At 36.0% G+C, this 26,475-nt stretch overlaps 1 protein-coding gene across 4 annotated transcripts in view; it reads left to right on the forward strand.

The window, feature by feature from the left end:
* The window catches only part of pspc1 (paraspeckle component 1), a 42,528-nt gene extending 18,357 nt beyond the window's left edge, over nucleotides 1-24,171 (forward strand). The window contains exons 7-9 of one of the 4 annotated variants that reach the window (XM_017457965.3): nucleotides 6,750-6,849; nucleotides 7,489-7,634; nucleotides 23,579-24,171. In XM_017457965.3, coding sequence (XP_017313454.1) covers nucleotides 6,750-6,849; nucleotides 7,489-7,634; nucleotides 23,579-23,608 — 276 coding nt within the window. In that variant the 3' untranslated portion in view covers nucleotides 23,609-24,171. Of the gene's footprint in view, nucleotides 1-6,749; nucleotides 6,850-7,488; nucleotides 7,635-10,552; nucleotides 11,813-23,578 lie in introns of those variants that run through there. The other 3 variants (XM_017457963.3, XM_017457964.3, XM_017457966.3) reach the window with 3 other exon arrangements.
* Nucleotides 24,172-26,475: the final 2,304 nt, after the last annotated feature.

Raw genomic sequence — 26,475 nt, forward strand, 5'->3', positions numbered from 1 at the left:
CCAGTGACTATTCCAACTTGTGCAGTCAGTTTTTCTGGAATGCATGTAAACACCCCAGTGATGGGAGCTAGTGATAATTAGGGGTGTAATGGTTCAATGTGTAATGCATTTTTGCACCACAACGCAATGCATTTTCAGTACAGGATTAAGGAAAGAATCACCTGCATTTAAATTTTGTTATATTGCCAAATCATGTACACAGTTTCTGTCATTTTTAATTAATCCATTTAATTACTGATCCTCCTGGGGGGAAAATGGAAACAGAACAGTTTAGAATTGATTTTGAGCTTCCTGAGAAAGTGTAGATATTCCTTCAACTAGAAAAAGATGGAAATAACATTTATAACCAGCAAAGTAATCCAGGGTTCTCTGCAAAATGAATCAAACTGTATTAGAACCACAGTGTGCATGGTCTTGCGAACCCTGTGCTGGGAAAAAAAAAAGAACTGCATATCTAGTCATTTTATGGACCAACACACTTTGCATTAAAAAATTGTTACAGTTGCTTCTCCTCTCTCTCTCTCTCTCTCTCTCTCTCTCTCTCTCTCTCAATCTTTTTCAACCTATGTCTCTCTCTCTAATGTGATCTCAGTGATTTTGATTATGGTATGATTGTTGGTGCCAGATGAGCTGGTTTGAACTGCTGATCAAGAGTCTTGTTAATTGCATCAGTCTTATTGACGAGAGAGGTCAACATAGATAGCCAGGCGGGTTCGAGCTGACACGAAGGCCACAGTAATTTAGATAACCACTCTATATATACAATTGTGATAAGCAGAAAAGCATCTCGGAATGCACAACACGTCGAACCTTGAGGCAGATGGACTACAACAGCAGAAGACCCCTGCTGTTATCCAAGAAGAGAAAGCTGAGGCTGCACCTCTGACAATGTTCATCCCATGGTGGCCACAATATACCCATCTTATAATTGCTACTTCCAGCATGATAATGCCACAGTCGTGTCAAACTGGTTTCCTGAACATGACGGAGTTCAGTGTTCTTCAGTGGTCACCATGTCTGAATCCAATAGAACAACTTTTGGATGTGGTAGAATGGGAGAGTCACAACATGAAAGTGCACCTGGGAAAAATCTGCAGGAGTTGCGTGATGCAGTCATGTCAAGATGGACCACAATCTTATAGGAATGTTTCTAACATCATCTGGAATCCCTGCCACGAAGAATTGAGGCTGTTTTTCTGGAGAGCCTAGGGAGGCCTTGCTCAGTATTAGCATAATATTCCCAATAAAGTGGTGTGTGTGTGTGTGTGTGTGTGTGTGTGTTTTATCTCTATTCTTGATTGTGTAGACATTTAGATATAGCTTCTGTATATTAAAACTGTATATTTAATAATGAATTGTCTTGTTACTGTATAATGTTTAAAACCTGTTGTGTTCTTTTAATGGTCAGGCAATTGTTCTTGTTTTGATTAATTAATGAATCAATTGTTTCTTGGCTACTGTTTGTTTGAACATGGCATCATTTTTATACATTTTAAAAACCATTTCAGTTGTTTAGTTCATTGTGAAAGAAAGGCACAGCCCTTTAGTGAAATTTTATGTCCAGGTACATATAGTTTATTTTTGTGTGTTAGTGTAAAAAATTAATTTCAATACAATATGAACATAAATTTAATCTGCTGTTACAAGAGTTATTGACACCCTTAAAGAGTGTGCAAAATGTATGAACCTTTACATATATTAGAAAGTATTTTGCTTTTCCTGTAATTAAAAAAAAACACCAAACAAACAACTTGAGAGCTTTTGCATCTAGTGGTCCAGGTCTTCTTGCAAAGATTGGCTGCATTGTGGATTCCCCCAAGTAACTATGTATTATTATTATTATTATTATTATTATTATTATTATTTATTTTTTGCAAAACTAGGTTGACAGAGGTTAAAGGGTCATGACCCTACATATATGCTGCATTCATGGTGTCTTGTAATTGGTAACTTGCAAGATATAATGATGTCACGGTCCCACCTAGGCATAATTGACATGCAGAGTAGAAAAAAAAAACATGGCCACTTCTACAAAAGCCTGTTTCTTCTTTTTGTCAAATATACTTTAACCACACTTTTGTAGTTACAGGCCTCTGTGTACTGCTCTACTGCAGTGAACTTAAACATTCATGCAACATTTCGACTAAAATCTCAGTACAGCAGACCGTAGTGAGTGCCTTAAGCAAAAAGCTAGCTAGCTGTATTAGTTGGGTATATGAGTGATCATCAACTCTAACGTTGATACATCTCAATCTTTTGACCTTCCAGTGCAGGAAAGTTTTTTTTGTGCTGTTGCTCTCTACAAAGGAGGCTTCACCCAATATTAATAGTGAAGCTATTGCTTCGTAATGCTCATTTTGCAATGTTTGGCAGAAAAAATTGCACTGCTTAAATTCTGTTTGAGATAATAGTGTTAAAATTATATACTATAAAGGGTCCCTATATCTATATGATCCAGTGCTCGCTTCTTGCATATTATGCATTTTATTAAGGGTGGCAATAATTCTGCATTTGATAGTACATTGTATATGATTTTGAAGACTTGCGCTGCACAATGCAGCAGTATCGTAAGTACTGTGTAGTGTTTTAGAGCGATGTATAATGCTGTTTTTCTTCTGTGCTATATTAGTTAATTTCGCATCTTATTGGTTAACAAATTAGGAACCTGTCAGAACCTCAAAGGCACAGTACTTCAGTCTGCGCTCACATTGTTCCAGCACTGGACATGCAGACAACTGCCTGTGTAAAGACTGGAGCTGTGCAATCCAAATTTTCCTGCTGCACAGTTGCAATGTTTTTACACTAGGAATAGATTTGTCATTTTAATTTTTAACACAAAATTCTAAAATGGTCAAAATCTCTTAACATGTATGTTGTGTGTGTGAAATCCGTTTGATGTTCATAAATAATGTGATGACTTCTTTTTTTTCTTTGTTAAATTCCCAAGAGGAAGAAGAGCTGCAGCGACTTCCATCTCTTTCTCTCTGTCTGTCTGTCTCTCTCTGTCTGTGTGTGTGTGTTGTGCGAGCAGCATGTGTGCGTTGTTAAAATAGCAACAGCAGATAAAATTATACTGATATTTATCTTTAGGAATGTGACTATTTTAGGAAAACATTTGTCTAGAAAAAAAACATTGTGTGTAAAATGGACACCTGACTAACACACCAATACATTGTGCTTGTTGTGCATCCCATTCTAAGACCCCTGCCACCATTCAGCCACAAGAGCATTAGTTGAGCAACAACGTTCAGGTCTCTATGCAAGCCACCCAGTTCTTCCACACCAACCATGACAAACCATGTCTTCACGGACTTGGCTTTTTGCACAGGGGCGTTGTCCTGCTGGAACAAGGGCTAGGCCTTTTAGGTCCTGTGATAGAAAAGGTGAATAGGTAGTGTGCCTGCAAATTAGTGGCAAAAGATGAAAGCTCACATACAGGTGTGATGGTCAGGTGTCCACAAACGTTTGGTCATAGTGTATATAAAGTAAACAGATTTTATTTAGAAGTGCTAACCTACTCGAGTCTGTGTATGCGTGTAATTTTTCTGTTTGTGAGTTATTCAGTTAGTTATTTATGCATTTATTCATGCAGTTATTCACTTAGACACCTGTTTTAACCGTAATATTCTGTTATTTATTCCTCGTTTTGTGCGTTAACTTGATGTAGAATTGTTCGAGGCAGTAAATGTGTGAACACTGGGTGTGTCTAACCTCTCCTACAAAAGGCAGAAGACCAGCAGTCAGTCTCTCTCTCTCTTTCACTCTCTCTTGTGCTCTCGCTCCCTTTCACACTCACCCCCCCCCACCTGTATATCCCTTTACGTTTCATGAATATATATTTCTATATATTCTATATTTTTTGTTTTATATAAATATACTTTATTTTTTATATATATATATATATATATATATATATATATATATATATATATATATATATATATATATATATATATATATATATATATATATATATATATATAAAAACATACGGATAATATAAGTACTCAACTATTTTTTATATAAATGCATGTGGATTTTTTTGAGGGATGAGGTGTGTGCGTGCACACAATTTTGATAATGGTTTAATTTTAATGAGAAAGTTATTACAGGAATTAATTTTTAAATGATCATAATCACTTGGTAGTTATCACAATCGTTTTAAATGACCATGATATTTTTTTGTTAAACAAGGTTATAGCTTGGTAACACCCAAGAGAAAATTTATTTACATTGTTACATGCAGTACCGTGCCATGAATTTATTGTTGGCCAGAGAAGGCGAATTGGCGCTAATGTTAAATTATCTATAATTTATAGCATCTGTGTGAGTGTGGCCATGTGCGTGTGTGTGTGCATATCTGTTTATGGGAATGGGATGTGTGCCTGTATTTGTGGTTGCCAGAGTGATTTAAAAAAAATATATATTTTTTTTTACCCACATCATCACCATTTTCAACGCAAGAATTCATCTTAGTTTTTGCTCCAAAATGTGTTCTCATGGACTAATATTGCCATTTTAATATGCTTAGATTTATTTATTTATTTATTTAAACATACAGGGGTTGGACAAAACGTTTAACAAAAATGAACACCTAAGACCCAATAAGGAGGCCTCCAGACCAGCCTTAATCCTTCTTTGAATGTTGTCATACAGCATTCAGATCTCTAGCCCGCATGGCTGGGACATGCACGTTTCATGTTCAGGCTATTAGTTTTTATTAATAGTTGCCTGGTGGACAAAGTAGGTTTAAGATCCTGAACAAGTTTTGGTATATAGCTATGTTTAAACTTAAGGTGCTTCATCGTGCTGTGATGCATGTTGATACTGTAACAACAGTATAAGATACTGGTTTAAAATGCAAAGTTTTGTGAAGCTTTTGTTGAGACTGGTTCTCAGAGATGTTTAAGTCTGTGGTTATTTTTGTGGCTGAACTTGTGGGGCATTTAGTGAATATTTTGTAAAGTGTCTGTCCATCCCTGTAAGTGAGCTTAGAAATACAGTCACTGTTCCTCTTTGATGCTGAATATCCATGCTGTTCATTTTGTCCACCCCTTGTATGGTTTTGTCTTGTAATCTTGTACATTATTAAGGGCAAGTGCTTAGTGATGGTAACAAGAATATTAGATACAAAATCACTTGGCTCATTTCCTCTTTTCATCTCCAGTAGTTTCAAAAGCAGGGTCAGCTGTTCTTGCTCAGCATTTAATAGCATCATGAGTATAGTGTTTTCCCTCATTTATTCAGTTTTTTCCCCCTTTTTAATTTGTTGTGTGAATGAGTGAGGTTGCTACTTCATTTTTTTTTAACTCATTAAAAAGTAGAAAACATTACATTAGTAACATTAATAAAGTTATTAAAGTCATTAACTTTATTACTGTTTCATATTAATGTAACCTTTTGACCTTAAGTCATTTTGTTCGTTCTTCTGTAAAGTTTTCACAGTTAATCACAGTTGTAAATGTACTACATTTTAAAAATTGGTTGCCTAACATTTCTTAATGTTTATTTTTATATTATTTAAAAAAAAAAAAAAAAATTGCAATGCAAAGTAAGTATACAGGCCTGCATTTGAAACTTTTTAAACTGAAGTAGCAGGCAACTAAATAGTTTCTAATGAAGCTGTTACTGAAAACTGAAAGGGCACTTTTAATGTATAATAAGGGTATAGCATATAATTAAAGTTTTAGACTCAGATTTTAATTATCTACAATGTACGCACTGTTACAGTTAATAAAAAAGGTCCTCATTTCTCAATTTTGTGGTAAATTTAGTTTTCTGAACTCAAAATGGCTTCCAGAAATGCTGATTTTATTCGTTCATGCATGCGTATGTTGCTGAATGTCAATCACCCGTAAGTTACCAGCTGTGTGCACGGCATATCTGATTTCATTTGGAGATGCACACAAGACTCCTCCATAAAAGGCAAAGCTCACACATAAGAAATGACGAATGAACTGCAAAAAAAAAAGACGTTCTCAAAGGTTGGAGTGAAAGTTATTTTGACTCGTTTGTCTATGCCAATAAACATATGTATCAGTTAACAGTGTAAAAATCCAAAATCTGGATGCCAAAGTACAGAAAAGGTTAATTGGATTAAGAGAGGTGAAAAGAAAATGGTTTGACATCAAAATCGAGGAAAAAAAAAAAGTCTCCTGTACACGGGTGACCACGGACACCAAGCGCATAATGCAGGAAAGCTGCTTTGTTGAAATTCAAAGCAAAGTACCCCTGTAACTCTCAGCCTTGATGCCAATGTGCCATCCCCATTGCCATTTTGTAAAACCAGTAGGGCATCTGAGTGTCATAGGAAGCTCAATGATCGCACGCTTGGGAGTAAATGGCACATTGCGGTTTGAATATATCAGGTCGATCACTTATCAGTCACTTAGTAATGGCTCTAGTGTTGCACAGCATTAAAAGAAAATGCCGTGGAAAAGGGAGCCGACTCATACACTTTCTTAAGTAAATAACTGGTCTTATACATCTTAATTTATAGATTTATTTTTACTTACTTCTTTTTTTTTTCATGTAATTTTTTTTTCATATATAATGTTCTTCTGATGCTCCTACGAACAATTTATGAGTTAAACTGTTTCTATCTAGCTTGATAAAGGAGTCTCTATAATGGTAAAAACCCATCATTTCCAAAGATACTAACCTATGCGCAGAATTGTAATTTAAACTTCCACAAATTCTTTTTTTCTTAACGTGCGTCTTACGGTTTCATAACTTTTCTTCACTTTCAGAGAGAACAGGATATGAGAATGAGTGAAATGGGTGCCCGTGGAGCCGTTAATATGGGAGGTATGGTCATAAGTCTCAGCCCAAGCTCAAACCAAATGTGTGGTTAGTCCTATATATATCATTTTTACTTACTGTGTTGAAACAGAGATTTGTGTAACCCTTGATGTACATGCAGCCATACTGATCTGAGGAGTGCTTGTCTAGAAGTGTGTTAGAGTTGCATGAGTGAGATATAACAAACTTTATACTTTTTACCCTAAAGTACTTGACCCAGACACAACTTCTGGGAAATTGTAAATATCTCTAAATAATTCCTTGCAGTTGACCTATAGGTAAAATTATAGTCTTCATCTTTCCTCATTGTATTTTTTGCGGTACCAGACCAACATTTCTTTACAGACTTTTGTTTTGTGTGTAATCACATTTACTAGGTATGTTTTGTACATTATGGAATAGGTCAATGGATGCTTGCTTTCTTTCAGTTTCACACAAACTGATCTTTTAACTTTCAAGTCAAGTCCTTTTTTCCACTTTCTTGGCTTCCCTTTACTTGAGGCAGTTCATGTATAGCATGTTCCTTTATTGGAGTGTAAGTTAGATGTAGGAATTTCATATCGCATCTGCTTTCTTCTTAGAGGAACATGGTACTGCCCCTCAAAAATAGCCTGCATTGCTCAAATTAGTGCCAAGGTGGGTGGAAACATGTCTTAGTTAATATTGGTCATGCATTGTCTTGTGTAGATTCTTTTAATCCTGCCGCTGCTGTTAGCGGTAACCAGGGCCCTGCTCAAATGATGGGCATGGGCATGTCAGGCCGGGGTGGAGCCATGGGGCCAGAGGGACCATCAAATATGGGTGCACCCCTCATACAAGATAACGGAAATATGGTAACGTATCAGTGCTATTGTTTGCTACTTACTGTTTTGTGAAATGACATCCTCAACCAAAACTAACTGCGCTTTCAACAGTTTACAAAGAAATGCTGTAAAAGCCATTCATGTAAAACAGTACAGAATATCCTATAAAGGTTATTTGTTACGGTGTAACATGCAAAAGTAATTTAAATAACATTTGTAGAGTTAAATGAAACGAACTAGGTTAGTACTGTTACTTTTATAACAGTCATTGAATCAAATTAATTATGTGATCAGTTCTTGGAAATATTACTAATAATACAGTAATATTACTATACTTTTTGTTCTGAACAAGGTTTATGTTACATCTAACTCCAGAATTATTGGCATCCTGGTAAGGAGGGGTAAAAATGTATATAAATATGAGGTGACGCACAGGCCAAATTCCCTTTGTTATTCATTGGCATATGGATGATTAGAGATGCACAGGGGAAATGAGACGTTTGTTAACCTTCATAAACAATGCAGTGGCTATAAAACTAGCTACATGCCTGAAAATGCCCATTTCCACATTGTAATAAACCTGTCTGGAAGAGTGTTACTGCCTTGCACAGGGAGAAGGTACATTTTCCCAAGAATTTCAAAAGGAAATTTTCAGATGATTGTAGCATTTTTGGGTTGCCAACTCTGAACGTTTACAATTAGACATCACCTCTGTGCCAGCAAAGAACATCTTTTATATTTTGAAAACAATTGTGGTGAGCTGAAGAATATCTAGGACCTTGGAGGATATGGAGAGATTCTCTATTAAGTAGTGATCCTAGATTCCTTGCTCTGTATTCTCTAATCTCAAGATTTTTTTTAGAAGATTCAGTGTTATGTTGGCAAAGGGATGTTCCACAAAATGCAGGGTGCCATAAGCCTTTACCCATCTTAACCAAGGGTGCCAATAAATCTGTAGACTGTACATATTCAAACCACATTCTTATTCCAAATTTCAACTTATGAGGAATAGTACTTGCTGACATTTTATTTTATTTTTTTCTCTCTCTTTTGGTAACCAGACCTTAAATACTCATTCTTTTTTGGGGGGGAATTACCAGTACTTATCAAAGTCATACACCAACACAAACCTTTGTTGAATTATCACTTTAGCATGTTTGGAGAAAACTTATTCTTGCAATATTCATCACTTAAGATGCTTCTGCTGCTGGTGCACCTAAGTTGTTTACGCACAGTAATGTTAATCCAACATTCATACTGATTTACATACTGCTACATTTGCATGTGGAATATGTGTGTATATTTTGTATATATTTAAAAATTAGAGATGCACCGATGTATCGGCTGATACCGATTATTAGCGGCTACTTTTCCGGCCACCAGCCGATAGTTTAAAAACATCCGATGATCAGGGCTGATTTATATCCTGTCAATCAAAAGAGGGCAAAACTGCAGTTTGTAATCTCTGCACTGCTAAAATTTTAGCAACAGAAACAGAAGTTTTGCCGTCGAGTCTAATTACCCCACCTGCGCTGCCCGCTTGTCCTCGCACTGAATTAAAGGGCCAGTACCCCATTGAAAGATTAAAATGAAAATGAGTTGACCAAAAAAAGTCACAGAAAAATATATTTCTGGAGTAGTGTATTTCATATCTAGTTAATGTTTGTTTGTTTATATACATATAACCAGTTTGATGTTCAATCATGAAGTAGAAATGCTTGTTTGTGGTGAGTGAATGTGAAGTTCATTTTTTTTTTTTTAGAAATCAGTCAATTAATTCTGTTAATATGATTTACTAATATTAAGTTAAAACTTAATATTAAGTTAAAAAATCTTACTTTAATCTTCAGAGTTCATATGTTAATGTTAGAGTAATGTGTTTTCTGTTTGAGACCAGTTACCCTGAAACAACTTGTTGAACTGGAGAGAATAATGTTTTTATTTGCGTTTCTTTCAGAAATCTTTTAAATTAATCATTATTAATTTATGAGAAGGCATAAAAGGCAGAACTATCGGTATCAGCCAATATCATTCTGAATAATTGGTATCAGCTGACAAATTTAGTATCGGTGCATCTCTAATATAAATATAAAATATTAATATTTGGCAAAGTTTATGTAAGTGCAAAGGGGAACAAGCATTGACCACACTGACCATTGTAATGGCACTGTCTGCTATTTCACATGCCTCTATTTCTCTAATTATTGCACATTTAAATTCAGACATGCAATACAAACATGTCATAAGCCATGAACTACACACCTGGCTTTTTAGTTTTTGTGAATAGGACCGTGTAAAGGTATTTAGCCTACATGTTTTTTCTCTCTCTTTCTCTTGCTGTGGAAAGCACACTTGTAAAATAATAATTACCTCTACATTCATACCTCTACAAGTTGATTTGTGTTATGTTTTGCCACAAATAGATTTGGTTACCGTAAGCCTCAGTAAAACTGTACAGTTTTTGTTATTCTGTTGCATTATTTATTATATAGTGACTTTCATTTTCAGTGGTCATCCAACATTCCAGAAATTTAACCAATTCTACTTAATTTATCCAAGACATTTTTGGGGGGTTCGGGGTGATTAGATTGTTGATTAAATTTTTTTGCTGTTATTTTTCTGGCATGTTCTTGACCCTTTCATTGTATGCATTAGTGTCTATTATATGATAATTTTACCAGTTAGAAGCATATCTGCAGTTTTGTCTCATACATTCTTCATTTTTATGCACACTAATTTGTATTTGTCTCTTTTTTGTTGGTACCTGGACGGGGCTGCTTTTCATCATGTCAACTTGGGGGAATTCTACGTTGTGACATTCAAAACATTGACATGAATTTTTCTAATAATTTTTGGACTTTAACACTGTAACAAAAACTGCCCAATTCTTGATGGATTTTCTTTCACATAAAACCATACATATATTTCCCTGTTCTATCATACTATAGCGTAACGAAAGATTTTCTCAGGGAGCACCTGCTCAGATGGGTTCTTCCATGGGTATTCGACCAGGTGTTGATTCCCCCCAGCAACAACAGTCACCTGTGATTGGTGGTGCAGGACCTGTGCCTCCTATGGGTGGTCCAGGTGGATTTGGTCGAGGAAATTCTGTTGGGGGAAACTTTGATGGGCCCAACAACAAGCGCCGTAGATACTAGGCTTTTATTTTCTGTCATGATAGTGAATTCTAGTCTTTGATCCAGAACATCTAACCTCTTGTTTATGGATGATATTCATTTTCATATCCTTTTCAGTGGTGCTGCTCTCAGGCAACTGTTAGTGTTTACCTTTGTCCCAAGTATCTGAGACATAGCATGAACCAGTTTTGAATCGTGAAATGAAAACATAGCTCTGTTTTGAGACTGACATTGCCTTAACTGTGCATATGATGTAGGGAAGTCAGATTCTTGTCAGATGGAGCCTCTGAAAGGTTGCAGTGCTTCTGCTCACTCCTTTTGAATGTTCTTACACTTTGCTTCTTGTTCTAAGGCCAAAGCTGGTAAAAATTTAATAAATCTGTTTAATGACCATATCTTTACTGAGCTATTATATAGGTCCACCTTTGCTATTATTTTCAGTTTTCCTGACTATATTGGACTTTATAATTTGATATACTTCTGTGCAGTTAATTTTTTTTTCTGCTCAAAACCTTCTATTTGACAAGACACATTGGAACAAAAAGAGTCAAATGAGAGCAATACCTCTTTTGGTTACATGGCTTCTGTATATGCACAGTAAGAGTGGTAAGATCTGTGTTAAGTGGAAACCAAGAAATGGAACACAAAGGTCATTTCAGATAGCGTTACTTTTCTGTGGAAGCAAAACAAAAATACCTGTACACCAATTATGAACAGTGTCATGTATACAGCATGCTTTAAACAGAAACATATGCCCTTTTCCAACCAAGAGGTTCTAAGAATTTGTTGCATATAACATCTTTAAATCCCATGCTATTAGATAAGTGTTTTAGTGTAGCTTTTTGGCAAGAGCATGTTGCTTGGGCCTACCCTATTTGTACAACATCTGATTTACAGTGATTGTTTTTTGGACTACTACTTTTAGTATATGGATAGTGGTACTAGTGTATATCATGTAGAATGTGCATGCCTTTTAGCACTCGTTTTTGTTTTAGTGAATATTATGAATATGCCGGGTTGTTTTCCTTTTTCTTAAATGGCAGTTCTTGAATAAAAATACTTAAAACGTTAGTCTTGTGCATTTGTGCCTCTATACGTTAAAAAAAAAAAATGTAGTCCATAATTTCACTGTTGTCATTGTTCATGATTGTGTTCAGCAATCACTTCTGTGTCAGAAAATTTCACAAGAGTTCAAAAAGAATGCAAGTAATGTCATGATATGGTGCACGGGTGAAGTGTAGCGCTTTTCCACTGGGTGGTGTGGCGTGGCTCGGCTCAGCAAATTGCATAAAATACTGGTCATCACCACCACACAAGCTGTGCTATAACAAAGGGACCCATGCTGAATTTGGTTCCCTTTATTGGCCAGGTACCATGCGAGCCAAGCCAGGGCATACTGTATAGGTGGAAATAAAAGAAAGTAGAAGTCATCCTGCAAAAGCTCTGATTGAAGTCACTTCTCTACTGACAAAAAAAAAAAAAATCTCGCTAGAAGGCTGTTTACTAAAGTTTTTCTTTTTTTCTTTTTTTTTCTTTTTTTGATTGATCCTTTTGTGTGCATAAGAGTTGACATCACATTTTTAAACAGTTCAAATTTACACTTATTTACCATTATCCCTATATAGTGTGATCTTTTGACTTTTACAGATCGTTTAGTTGCCAGCTCTCTATTCACTTTGGGCCATATTCAGAGTTTGCAACAATGAATAGAGGTTTTTTTGTTGTTGTTATTTTTTCCTGTTTGATGTAACAAACACAACAGAATTTAAAAGTAAAAAGACTAATGTGGTATATGAATCAGAAGATGGCATTGAAATAAAATTTTTTTATCATACTCTAATAAATTGCCACTATATTGTTGCATGAATAATCCTAGTTGTAAAAATCACGTCATCACGATCACATTATCACAGATTTACTTTAATTCAGCAATATGGCTTCCACCCTCATTGTTTGGAAGGTTGATCCAGTATATACTGAACTTGATCTGGTATATCCACTATATTCGGTATATTTATCCTATTCTTTGGTATTTTATTTTACTTTTATATATATTGTGTGCCAGCAGTTTTTCTGAATAGAGCTCAAGTCTGTAGTTACCTCTGAGGTCTGAATGCCAATGTGAGTGTTTTAGTCCTTACAGAGTTATTCACTCAAAACTGAATATGACCTTTTGTTTTCTACTTACATTTGTGTCTGGGTGTACACACTGCCATTAAAACAAACTTGCTGTGTCTCATGCATACTAATTCATGTAGGATTTCACTACTTGTGCAAGCCATGAACTAATAACCCCCAGAGAAACTCCTCCTACTTTCTTGGGTAGAAATATGTAAAGGGAACTCGACAGATGCACTTTGTCTGGATACAGATAGCCCCAGATTCACATTTGTTGAGCTGTGCTGAATCATGCAACATCAAAGTTTGGTGGATAAGAGGTTTGCAGATCTAATGCTTATCTGCTGTCTGCTATGTTATTTGAATGTTTACTCCTGTAATTTTTCTAGATAGCTATGCTTGTCATGTAACAAATTGATTAAACCCCCGAATAGAACTGTATTTCCAACTTGTTTCCGCACATGCACATAGAAAGTGTTAAGTACACTTAGGGGTGTACTTACTTTTGTTGTCGGCGGTTTAGACATTAATGGCTGTGTGTTGAGTTATTTTGAGGGGACAGCAAATTTACACTGTAACACAAGCTGTACACTCACTACTTTACATTGTAGCAAAGTGTCATTTCTTCAGTGCTGTCACATGAAAAGATATAATCAAATATTTACAAAAATGTGAGGGGTGTACTCACTTTTGTGAGATACTGTATGACACTAACAGACTTTAAACAGTGATCTTGCCTACAGGGTTTATTTACCATGCCCTCCACTAATGATGGCACCTTTGGTAAATATGAGTAAAGAAGGCTATGAAAAATTGTCTTTATTGCATAACCTTTTGATCTTTTGTTCAAAGAATTCACAAAAATATTCTGCTCTCATGTATATCAAACAATTGCAAACAAAACACTAGTTTATCCAAAAAATCTATGTTACATGTAGGTGTGCAACAATTATTGGCACCCTTTTAGTCAATACTTTGTGCTGACTCCCTTTGTCAAGATAACAGCTGAGTCTTCTCCTATAATGCTTGATGAGGTTGGAGAACACATGGCAAGGGATCTGAGACCGTTCCTCCATACAAACTCTCTCCAGATCCTTCAAATTTTGAGGTCCACGCTGGTGGACTGTCATCTTCAGTTCACCCCACAGGTTTTCTATGGGGTTCAAGTCAGGGGACTGGGATGGCCATGGCAGGACCTTGATTTCGCAGTCAGTAATCCATTTCTGTGTTGATTTTGATGTATGTTTTGGATCATTGTCCTGTTTGAAGATCCAGCCACGGCCCATTTTAAGCTTTATGGCAGAGGCAATCAGATTTGATTTAATATCTCTTGATATTTGATAGAGGTCATGATGTCATGTAGCCTAACAAAATGTCCAGGTCCTCTGGCAGAAAAACAGCCCCAAAACATTAAAGAGCCACCACCATATTTAACCGTGAGCGTAAGGTACTTTTCCTTATGTGCACTAAAACCACCTCTGATGTTTATTGCCAAAAAGCTCTGTTGGTTTCATCTGACCATAGAACCCGATCCCATTTGATTTTCCAGTAGTGTCTGTTGTTTACAGTTGTTTATCCATGAGAACAGAGTATTTTTGTGAATTCCTTGAACAAAATATCAAAAGGTTAAATAATGGAAAATTTTCACAACTGCCTTTGCTCATATTTACCAAGGGGTGCCAATATTAGTGGAGGCCACTGTAATATCCTGGAAAACTTCAAGATCTGGGATTTCTTTATTGCCTTTGGCAGTGCCGAAGTTAGTCACCCACTAGTCATCTTAGTTTACTTTTTATTGTCTATTTTGAAGGTTATTTTTCCATTTTGTTCGCTCTCAACCATGGCATGGACATTTTTCTGAGAATTGCAGTGGAAGGCAGAACTCCTTACGTGGCATCTTCTGTTGTAGCAAGTGGAACTTCACAACAAGAGAAAAGTCAAGTATCCATCCCTATTGCACCGATATTTCAGTCCTAGTTCAGGACAGCTAAGGACAGAACCAAAGCACCTGGAAAAAATGAGACATAATGGAGTCACCTATCAGGCCATTCAGGCACAAGAAGATGAATACTGGTATCAAAATTTGTGGAAAATGGACGCCATTCTTCGTAGCTCCTGTCCCTGAGAAAGGGTGCATCAGCACTGACTGCAGACCCATAGCCTGAATCAGCTCCCACCTCTGCTTGCATACCAGCTGGACTCGTGTAGTTTTCCTGTAAGCTACACATAGGAACCCTTCTCTTTTTACCCTAATCCTTATCTTTAAATAAGATGGGCACTAGATGTATGCTGTTTTATTTTTTTATTTTTTATCCTCCAATGCCAACAGTATTTTTTTTTATTTTTTTTTTTTTCCTGAATATGGAATAAGCTCAAAGCCATGCAGGTGGATGACACAACAGTGTTCTGAATTCAGTGGTAGAAAGAGTACAAAACACTGTCTTGAGTAAAAATACTGTTACTATAGAAATAATTCATGAGTAAAAGTAAGTCTACTGGAGGGAAAAAAAAAAAAAAAAACACTCATAAGTGATCACCCAGGTCAAGGTGGTAGAATTCTAAAAATGCCTGTGGGTCCAGTCCATGGTGTACAAACAAGGCCTCATAGGACAGGCTATTCATTCCCAGCATTCTTTCAACATTTGCAGCAGACAGATGTATTTGTTCTTCCAGCACATTTTGACCAATATGCTTTTGCATATTTTGCATTAGTATCAGTTTAAAGGATTGTAAATGGTTAAGCAAGTACGTTAGAGAACACTTGAATAATTTAAATATCAGGGTTGCCAAACCTCTTACTTGGAACACCTAGGGCTTATCCCACCGCATTATTCTATAAAGTACTAGCACTAGATAGTCAGGTGACGACGACTCCGTACCTACCCTCATCAGTAACATAAAGAAAGAAAAACACATTTACCTGAAAACTTTTATTAATACAGAATGTTTTGTACATTGACAGCCACAAAAGCAGAGGCATTCCATTCATGTTTGGCTTATGGTTCACTATATTTATTTTATAGTTATTTATTCATGATTTTTATATGCTGGGGAGGTTGTCTGCTAACCCTTCTAGGTTACTTGATGCAAAAACTGAAAAAATTGAGAATTATTAAGCCACTTTAAACGGTTCTTCTTTAGCATTCTGTGGAGATAGTCATTGTGAATATCAGAAAGAAAGCCTTTTGTCACACATTTAAGCATGTGTGTGTGTATACATACCACCTCATAAGATTTTCATATGGGACTTAAAGGTCAGATTAAATCATGCAAACACTTGATTGAGTTGATGCTGATATTTTTCTTAATATTCAGATAAAGAAATGGTCACCTAATTGTCATACATGATCAAAAGTGGACAGGCCAATTGTCCTTTGTTTTAATTGCATCTGCTAGTCAAGTAACATGGTTCATTGTAATTTTAATGCTCACTGTTGTGGTAACCTTCATGCAGCAATATGACCATCTCATTCAAAAGTATTGGAACAGCAAGGCCAATTCTTTTGTTTTTGCTATACATTGAAGACATTTGGGTTTGAGATCAAAAGATGACTGACAATATATCTGAATTTCAGGTAATATATATATATTACATTTAGATGTGTTAAACAACTTTGAACATGGCACCTATTGTTTGAACCCACCCATTTTTCAAGTGATCAAAAATATTGGAATGTTTGATTGACAGGTGTGTCTTGCTGCTTAGGTGTGCCTTGTTAGACTGACTAAACAATTAATAGCTCTGACCGTCTACTCTTGGTTTGAGCCCTGGATTTCACCTGTGAAGACTGCATTTGTTGTTAAAAAGGATAAACCAACATAAAGACCAGAGAGCTGTCTTGTCAGCTCTAGCCATTTAGAAAAGAGGGAAATTAAAATACAAATTGGGCATAGGAAAGGAACAGGTAAGAAAAGGAAATGGACAGCAGTTGAGCTGTCAAGAAAAACCCAAAAACAACAGTGACCTCAACAAACTCCACAGGACAGGGGTGAAGATACGACAATACACCGTTCAAAGAAGACTTCAAGAACAGAAATATAGAGACCATACCACAAGTTGCAAACCACTCATCAACAGTAAGAACAAAAGGCCAGATTGGAATTTGCAAAGAAATCGAGATGAGCCACAAAAGTTCTGGACCCAAGATTAAGCTCTACCAACGTGATAGAAAGGTGTGGAGAAAGAAAGGATCCGCTCATGATCCAAAACATACATTCTCATTGGTCAAGCATGTAGGAGGTAGTGTCATGGTTTGGGCTTGCATGGCTGCTTCTGGAATGAACTCACTAATGGTTACTGATAATGTAACTCATGATAGTAGCAGAATGAAATCAGAAGACTACAGAAATATTCTGTCTGCCAATTTACTGAGAAATCGATCCAATTTAATTGGGAGGAACTTCTTGCAGTAATATAATGACACAATACACTGTCAACACAACAAAGGACTTCTTCAAGGGAAAAAAGTGGATGTTTTGGACTCCCCAAGTCAATCACCAGACCTTAAACCAATTAAACATACAAGAGGAGACTGAAAACTGAAAGAAGTTGTGGTACAAGCCTGGAAAAGCATGACAAAAGAATGTAACAGTTCACTGATGTTTGGAGCTGTTCCAAGTTACAGTCAAGAATATATTAGTAATTCACAGTTAGAGCTGCTGTTTGGTTTTGCATGTCGTGTATTCATATGCTATAATTAAAATGTTTTTTTTTCATAAGGCCCCGATTTTACAGAGCCAGTGGTAGCAGATTTCCTAAATGTCAGTCGCAAACACAAATCGGGTCAGCTAATAAAAACCTTTTGTTTAGAGTTAGCTGGCAATCTAGCCACTATAAACCTCAGTTGCTGCATACTGTACTGTATAATAAGTCAGGACAGTGTTTGATCATGTGTGGCAAGTCAGTTCACATTCATCCTTCTACTTTTCGTGGCAGAGGAGTGTTTAGTTATTTATTACAAAATAAAAAGAAGAAGAAAAAATAATGTTAATTGAAGAGATGTTCCTTCTCCAGCTGTATTTTAGAAAAGATGAGACTTCTTCCTTCGGAAAGCACTCAGCCTATCATCCAGAAATTGATAGTTCAACTTCCAAAAAGACCACAACCATTTGTGGCCAGGAACCAAGAGAGCAAAATTCGCCATGCTCTCAGAATGGGACTCTGTCTCTCTCTCCCTCCCCTTTTATTCACAACAGCACTAGCCAATTGTGGCTATCTGTGAACTCATTCATACAGAATCGGTCAGATTGTGCTTTGCTCCAGGTATGTTATGCTGCCCTGTGACTCTGCGTGTGCAGCAGTTCGAAGAGATGCAAAGGTTGGCTTTGTGTATCTTGGAGGAGGCATGTGCTAGCCGCACACTCCTCAGGTGGTAGATGTAGTGTGTGATAGGGGAGTCTTAGCTAGTGGGTGGAAATTGACCAGACCAAATTCTGGTATATAATCAGAGTGAACTTAAGAGTAAATGCCACTGGTTATCATGGCACTGTAATATCGTCTAGAGACAAGTAAATGATTCTCTGGTACAAACCTACTGAGGAATGTAGTATTAAAGAAATGTTTACTGGTATGAAGTGGTTTATAAGATGCTTGAAAGGTAGGTTTTCTGCACTAATGAAGGCTTTAAAAATCACAGGTTATTATACCTTGAATTTCCTGGCTAGTACTATGTTCCTTACACAGTTTTGTCCATAAATGTTTGTGTTTGGAATGTGTGAATCACAGCTTGAGATTGACTGCAGTTGCATTTGATCCAAACAGTTTACCCGTTTATAACATTACCGATTCCATTACATGTCCATGAAGAATGAAGTGAAATCAACATCTCTTACACAAAGTATTTTCCTATAAAATCAGTTCCACATTTCAAGCAAATGTTTATGGCCACACTGGGAGTTTAGCCCTGGATTCTGGAATGTTTGCCTATCTAAACACATTGGCTTCCTTTGAACAGTGTCTATAAAAGGAGGAGGGTCATATAAACATGTATAGAGTCAGTCGCAGACCTTAGTTTCTCTACATATTGTTTCGTCTCAGGCTTTTGGTTTGCATTGCTTCGACAAATGTTACACCGTGTATTTTCTATATACAGTCCCCTTTGAAAGTATTGGAACGGCAAGGCCAATTCTTTTATTTTTGTTTTTGAAAACATTTGTTTGAGATAAAAAAAGATGAATGAGATCAGATAGATCAGAATTTCAGCTTTCATTTCCTGATATTTACATCTAGATGTGTTAATCATGGCACGTCTGACAGACCGTCGAATTTTCTGGTGAGCAAAATTATTGGTACAAATAACTTAATATTTGGTTGCATTTCTCTGTAAATTGGCAAACAATATTTCTCTCAACTCCTGAATGCATTCTGCTGCTACTGTCATGAGTACATCAATAAAGATTAGTGAGCCTGTGCCAGAAGCAGCCATGCAAACCCAAGCCATGACATTACCTCCACTGTGTTTGACAGAGGGGATTGCATGTTTTGTATGATGAGCAGATCCTTTCTTTCTCAACACTTTGGCCTTTTCCATCACTTTGGTAGAGGCTAATCTTGGTTCCAGAATTTTTGTGGTTCATCTCTGTATTTCTTTGGGAATTCTAATCTGGCCTTTCGACTCTCTGCTGATGAGTGGATTGCGTCTTGTTGTATGGCCTCTATATTTCTGCTCTTGAAGCCTTCGTTGATTTATGCATTGTGATACCTTCACCCCTGTCCTGTGGAAGTTGTTGATGTCACTGTTGTGTTTGGGTTTTTCTTCACAGCTCACAATGGTTTCTGTCATCAACTGCTGCTATTTTCCTTGGCTGACCTGTTTGATGTCTAGTTGTTAGTACAACAGTGGTTTCTTTCTTTTTCAGGACATTCCAAATTGTTGTATTTTTTATGCCCAATGCTTGTGCAATGGTTCTTATTGGTTTCCCTCTTTTCTCAGCTTCAAAATGGCTTTTTTTCCCCCATAGACAGCTCTCGGTTCTTCATGTTGGTTTATCCATTTCAACAACAAATCCAGTCTTCACGGGCACAACCCAAGGCTCAATTCAAGAGTAGACATTCAGAGCTATTAATTGTTTAAACAATCAGCCTAACACACCTGGACAACAAGAAACGCCCATCAGTCGTGTGTTCCAATACTTTTGATAATGATGTCAAACAAAAGATGCTGTGTTCTAAGTTTTTTAACATATCTAGATGTAAATATCAGGAAATAAATGCTGAAATTCTGATCTGTCGTCTCATATTCATCTTTTGATCTCAAACCCAAATGTCTTCAGTGTACAGCAAAAACAAAACAAATGAATTGGCCTTGCTGTTCCACTTCTTTTGGAGGAGACTCTTATTTCCACATTATTTGTAATAGTAGAATAATAAAATATGAACTCTTGAACCTTTTAAATGGAACGCTTCTAGATTAATGCTTTTGGTCAGTAAAGAACCTACACATAGTAAAGATTTAAATTTCTAATTGAAACAGGTAATCAGTGCTTGAACAAAAAAAAAACTTGAAATCCATTTTAATATTGCACACTAACTTCAGCAATATTTCAGTGATTACCTTCTTTGTGAAGTTCAATATTTAAATTTTTAAGAAAAAAAATATTATGGTTCATCATTTCCAATTGGGATTTGTACACATCACTAAGGTAAGCTTTGGTTCCACTTATGATCGGTCCAGGGTTGTGTATGGTTTAATATCGTTTAAGGGAACCATTTGATATTACAGACCCTGAACTTAAATCAGTGTTTGTTAGCATACTAAGATCCATTTTAATCTAGTTATAAATGCAAGTTTTTAAAAATAATGATACCTTTTTGACTGGAAAACCCCATCAGATTCAGATGTCTGGGAAAACATGAGACAAAAATCAGGTTTTAACTAAAATTTATGTTTTGTAGCAGTAATATAAACTGATATATTTCTACATTAAGAGAACTATAAATAATTATAAAATACATAAATATAATTTAGCAAAACCATACGGAGATGTTTTGGGGTTTCTTGGTATCTGCCAGCAAAGATAATGTTGCATAAGGAGCCAGTTTAACAAATACAGCAGTAAATGCAGTCAGTCTGCCTAAATATGTCTAAAACCTAGCTAGCTGGCAAGTGTGATTTGATGTCATTGTGAATTGGACATGTGTCATTAGTTCAGTTTGTAATTAGATTCTGGCTGTCAAAGTGACATCACATCATCAAAGCAGAGAAAAGCTGCGTACATATAACAGCCAAAGTTTTAAAATATTTAAATGACCTAATAAAAAGTCATTATTAAGATATTTAGTCAAAAGAACTGAATTAATCAGCAGTTATTTCAGCACCAGTGTTACCTTGAACAAAGCTTAGTTGAGTGATGATGAGGCTCATGTTTAAATGCGACAAGTAAATTTTACCTCAGGGGATGAGAGTGATGTGGATGATTCTGCTAATCAAACTGAAAACTTGTTTATGATTCTAAACTCATGATCATTTAAAAATTTGGCATTCATGTTTTTTCCATAAGTAGATTATATGTAGTGGTAGATAGAGCGTCCTTCGTGGAATATAATCAGCTCTAAAATATTAGAACTTGCGATATACATGCAAAAGAGATGTATTTTAGGACAGCCTGTAGTTTTCAGAAATATCAAGAGTATGTCAGATTGTCAAATACTGACCACGTCAGGGATGATCTTGCCATGGTACATCTTTATGACTGTCCAGGTACGCAGATTGAACTAATACATACACTGCGGGGAATACTTGTCATAAATATTTTTGCTGGGGAATTGTTTAAAACTTGATGCACTGTTTTTGCACAGCTCATGTAAACACACTTTAGTGAAATGTTCAATAAACCTGGAACATGAAATTTACTAAGGTAAAAAATCCAGGGAAATTTACTGTAAGGGATTAAGAAGCATTTTACCTTGCACATATTTTGTGTACTTTTCTGACTTTATCCTGGTACATTATTGAGTTCAGCACTATTTCATATAATTAAGTTTCTGTTTGTAGTGTCTTCTTTCTTTACAAGTATAACACCGTAGAAAATCACCTTCCATAGTATTATTTGGACTGAAGCGGTTACATGGGGAGGCTGGGTAATATAATCATTACTGTTTCCTGGGAAGATAATATTTTCAGGTGTTCTTAATATAGTGGCTGGTGAATGTATGATAGTGAATCAAACATTTAGTTGTTTTGTGTTAGTGTATATTCTGAATGTTTGAAAAGCTTTGAAAATTAGGTATGATTGAGGTTAGAATGTGCTTTGTTGCTGCTTCACCGATTTCAGCTGATTAAAACATTACACTGATTTACACTGGATGTATAATAATACAATAATAGAAATGACAGCTTGCATAAATAACACAATTTCCCCTTTGGGATTATAATTTTAACGACTATAATTAGAACGACTTACATTTATCTATCTATTAAAGGGCCTTGCTCAAGGGCCAAGCAGTGGTAGCTTGGCAGTGCTGGGATTTTAATTCATGACCTACATACACCAAGTTGACTGTCTTTAAACAGTTTGGAAGATTCCAGAAATTGGTGTAATGACATTTAGAAACTTGTGATAATTAAGAATTTTTTTGGGAGCACCTGTAGCTGTAAAATGATTTATAGACAGTGGCTTTTTGCCCATGATACCATGAACAATTTTAAGCAATTCAGCCAAGACCCCAGGAAAAAAAATTGTGGACCTCCACAAGCCGTGATCCTCCTTAAGGTCATGCATCATATTGTGGGACTGGAAATATAGATGGCATCATGAGGAAGGAGGATAATCTGGAAATACTGGCACAACAATGGTTATTTTAAAATACATAAGCAGTTAAAATGCCCTTAAGCTCAATTAGGGCTATGACAGAAACTTTCAAAATCCACAGTTAAACACCACTTTCATAACAACATGCTGTTTGGAAGCATTACGAAGCAGAAGCCCTTATAAGTGCTTCTCACAAAAGTGCTGCAGTGCTAGAGCTTGACCAGATCTCAATAGAACTACAATTGGGATCAGGTGTTGAGTAGATGAAAACAAATTCAAAGTTTTTGGTCATGAACTGTCAGTATGTTTGCGAACAAATGGGGATTATATATAAGGATAACACCTGCTAGACCCACTGTAAAATATGGAGGTGGATCATTGATGCTTTGGGCTATTTTGTGGCTGGTCATTCAGGGGCTCTTGTGACAATTAAAGGGCATCATGAATTCTCCTAGGTACGAGTATATTTCAGCCCAAAACCTGATTGCCTGTGCCATGATATTTAAACTTGGCCACTGTTATAGCTTTCAACAAGATGAGGAGCCAAACATAATTTGAAATCAACACGCAACTTCTTAAAGAAACACTAAATATTTTACAAGGACCACCTTTGGAATTGTCCCAAATTTTGCTAGACATTGCAGGTAGAGACACAGTGCTGTTATTCTCTCCAGGACAGGCATCACATAATTGTAAGGGTGGCAATAAATTTGAAACAAATAATTTAAGTAATACTTAAAACGTTGAAAACGTTTGGGGGAAAAATCTTTAAATAAAACTGTACCATGTTTCTGTATGTTTAATATATCACATTGTGTGCTATTCTTTTTATACACACAGTTTTGTATTTTATTATTATTAGAATAATTATATTAATATATTTTTTTTTAAATATATAAATCTAGTATACTAGGCTAGTAATAGATTTGGCTGGTTTAAAATAACTATTTTTGTTTTCTTTTTCACTAGATTGATGCAGGCCTGTACATGGTTTGTTAGAAGAGCTCCGAAGATGCTTACAAGGTGATACAGTATGCAGCCAATTGCAACCATCTCTCTCGCTCTCTCTCCCTAGCTCTCTATCCTTCTATCTATCCCTTTTCTTGCTTTAAAAAGTAATGATAATGATGGTAATGATAATGACTAATATCTAATCAGTTCAAACCAGGAAACTATGAGGTAAGTAGTATTCCACTTGTTTATAATTTACTGTTCCAAAGTAAAGGCTAGTTTTGCACTGCCTTTTTTTTTTTTTTTTTTTTAGAGGCCAGTAACGTATTTCCTCTAATCAATTTGATATCCACTAGGTGGTGCCATAGAAGTAGTAACAAACACTAAACAGGAACAGTAAAGGTACTTTCATATTAGTAATAATGAATGTCATGGTCCTTGAGATGTTTGTAGAAAGAGTAAATGCTTATTGATTCATAAACTAATCTGCATTTATTTTTTTCATTTAGCACATGCAGTTAAAAGTATTTTTATTCGGTTTATTATTGTCTGTGCACCAAATAGATGGAGGTCTTTAGCAAATTAAAAGCAAATGGCAAAATCAAAGGTGTCATGTCCTTTTTTTTTTGCTCTCACTCTTAAGAACTCAAGTGTATGCATGTGTTTTATAACAGACATTATCACCTATATATATATATATATATATATATATATATATATATATATATATATATATATATATATACACACACACATGCATATTGTGGTGGTGTTTTTGTTTGCTTGTTTTTAAATGAGCTTCTTGTCCAGAATGTCTGTTGATTGGCACGCATATACAGGGGAACACATGATGTACAGATACTGAACTTTGTAGCGCCTATTTGTCAATGAACTGAAGTGACATCACCTCACTCTTCCGATAAGATATATGGAGAGTATATTGGCCCTAGATGAACTGATGATCCTCTCTCTCTCAGTCATTCTGGGCCGTCAGAATGTGGAAGTGAGAGATTAAAAATGGACAAACTTAAAGTTTCAAGTATGAATGTAAGTGTTGAAGTGCCTCAAAACTTTGTTCAACGGCCCTGATTTATATGCTATGTGGAAACAATAACATTTGTACAACATCTTCACACACTCCAAGCCTTTGTTTAGAATTCTTTAAGTAAGTACGAAGTTGTTTCTCCAAATAAGTCAAGACAAATTCACGCAAGCAAATGGTGCTAGTGTTGTTCAAGCTAATTATTTATTGGTCTTTAAAACAAATATTGTAGTCATTTATGACAAGTGAGAATCAGCACACAACTTTATAAACATTGGAAGTTCATAGTTACTTATAAATCAAAGTCTATTAATCACCGTAACTCCCTTATGAGTGCCAATGAATATAACTAGATATCACACTGCACACAGACACATTGTACATGCTTAGCTTATGCTTAGCTTATGCTTAGGATGCTTAGCTGTTCTATCTTTCTGAAAGTGTTGAAATGGTTTCTGAAAGTGAAACCCTTTGTTGTTGGGTTTCCTGCAGAGAGACAGATCAAAGAACCTTTACAGCAGGGGTTCTCAAATTATTTGCAGCTAGGGCCATTTAGCTGTAAAATACATTCTACTGACTCACTTCAGTACAGGTTTATTTTATGAATATAATTATAAACTATTTAAGAAAACTATTTAAATATTAGGCTCATTATTTGAATATGTGATAAATTATTAGAGCCATAGACCTTTTATTCATTCTTTCCACTGACAGAACACATTACGGTCCAGGTTGAATGTAGTTACAGGCTACTTATTTTTTGAGTTACTGAGGTTTAAATCCATTAAATCTATTCTGTGCAAGTGAGCTGTCAAATAGGCTTATAAATAGAAGTACTCAATAATCGGTCTAATAAATATAATAATTGTTAGTTGACTTTTGCAGCACTGAAACAACACAAAACCTGCCTGGCCTTGTAAGAACACAAACTGGACATTAGCTAGTATTTAGGCAGAACTTCTAATTGTGTAGCTCCAGTTATCAGTAGTAAATCTGGTGCTACTACATACATTATGTGGACACCTAAGACCCACAGGGTAATGTGGTGCTGTTGGCCATGTAATGTGTATTGTGTTTTGATTGTTAATCATATCAGATCATTAATGCCCATTGTTCTGAATACTTAGGCCATTTAATTTTTCATATACAACCCCAATTCCGAAAAAGTTGTGACAGTATGGAAAATGCACAATGTTTTACATTGTGAATTTAATTTATCTTTGAAAACATACTAATTTCAAATCTGATGACTGCAACACACTCCAAAACTCACCTTTATCCTTTTTGACTGTTCACCACTGTGTAACATCACCTTTTCTTTTAATAACACTTATTAATACTGAAGACACCGGTTGGTTAAGTTTTGCAATTTAGGAATTTTCCCCCATTCATCCATTACGCATTTCTTCAGCTGCGCAACTGTACAGGTCTTTGTTGCCTTATTTTGGACTTCATAATGCACCACACATTCTCAATCAGAGATGGGTCAGGACTGCAGAGAGGCCATGCTAGCACTCACACTCTCTGCTTATGCAACCATGCGCTTGTAATCCGGGCAGAATGTGGTTTGGTGGTGTTCTGCTCTGGAATACATCATATGTTGCTCCAAAATGTGTACATATCTTTTTGCATTAATGATGCCCGCACAGATGTGCAAGTTACCCATGCCATGGGCACTGACACGCCCCCATACCATGACAGACGCTGGCTTTTGGACCTGACACTGATAACAGCTTGTATGGTCCTTTTCCTCTTTCCCTTGAGAACACGACGGCTGTTTTGTCCAAAAACTATTTGAAATGTCTACTCGTCGGGCCAAAAAACACGATTCCACTGTGTTACTGTCCATCTCAGATGAGACCGAGCCCAGAGA

Source organism: Ictalurus punctatus, chromosome 26 (genome assembly GCF_001660625.3).
Source record: "Ictalurus punctatus breed USDA103 chromosome 26, Coco_2.0, whole genome shotgun sequence".
NCBI classification, from domain to species: domain Eukaryota; kingdom Metazoa; phylum Chordata; class Actinopteri; order Siluriformes; family Ictaluridae; genus Ictalurus; species Ictalurus punctatus.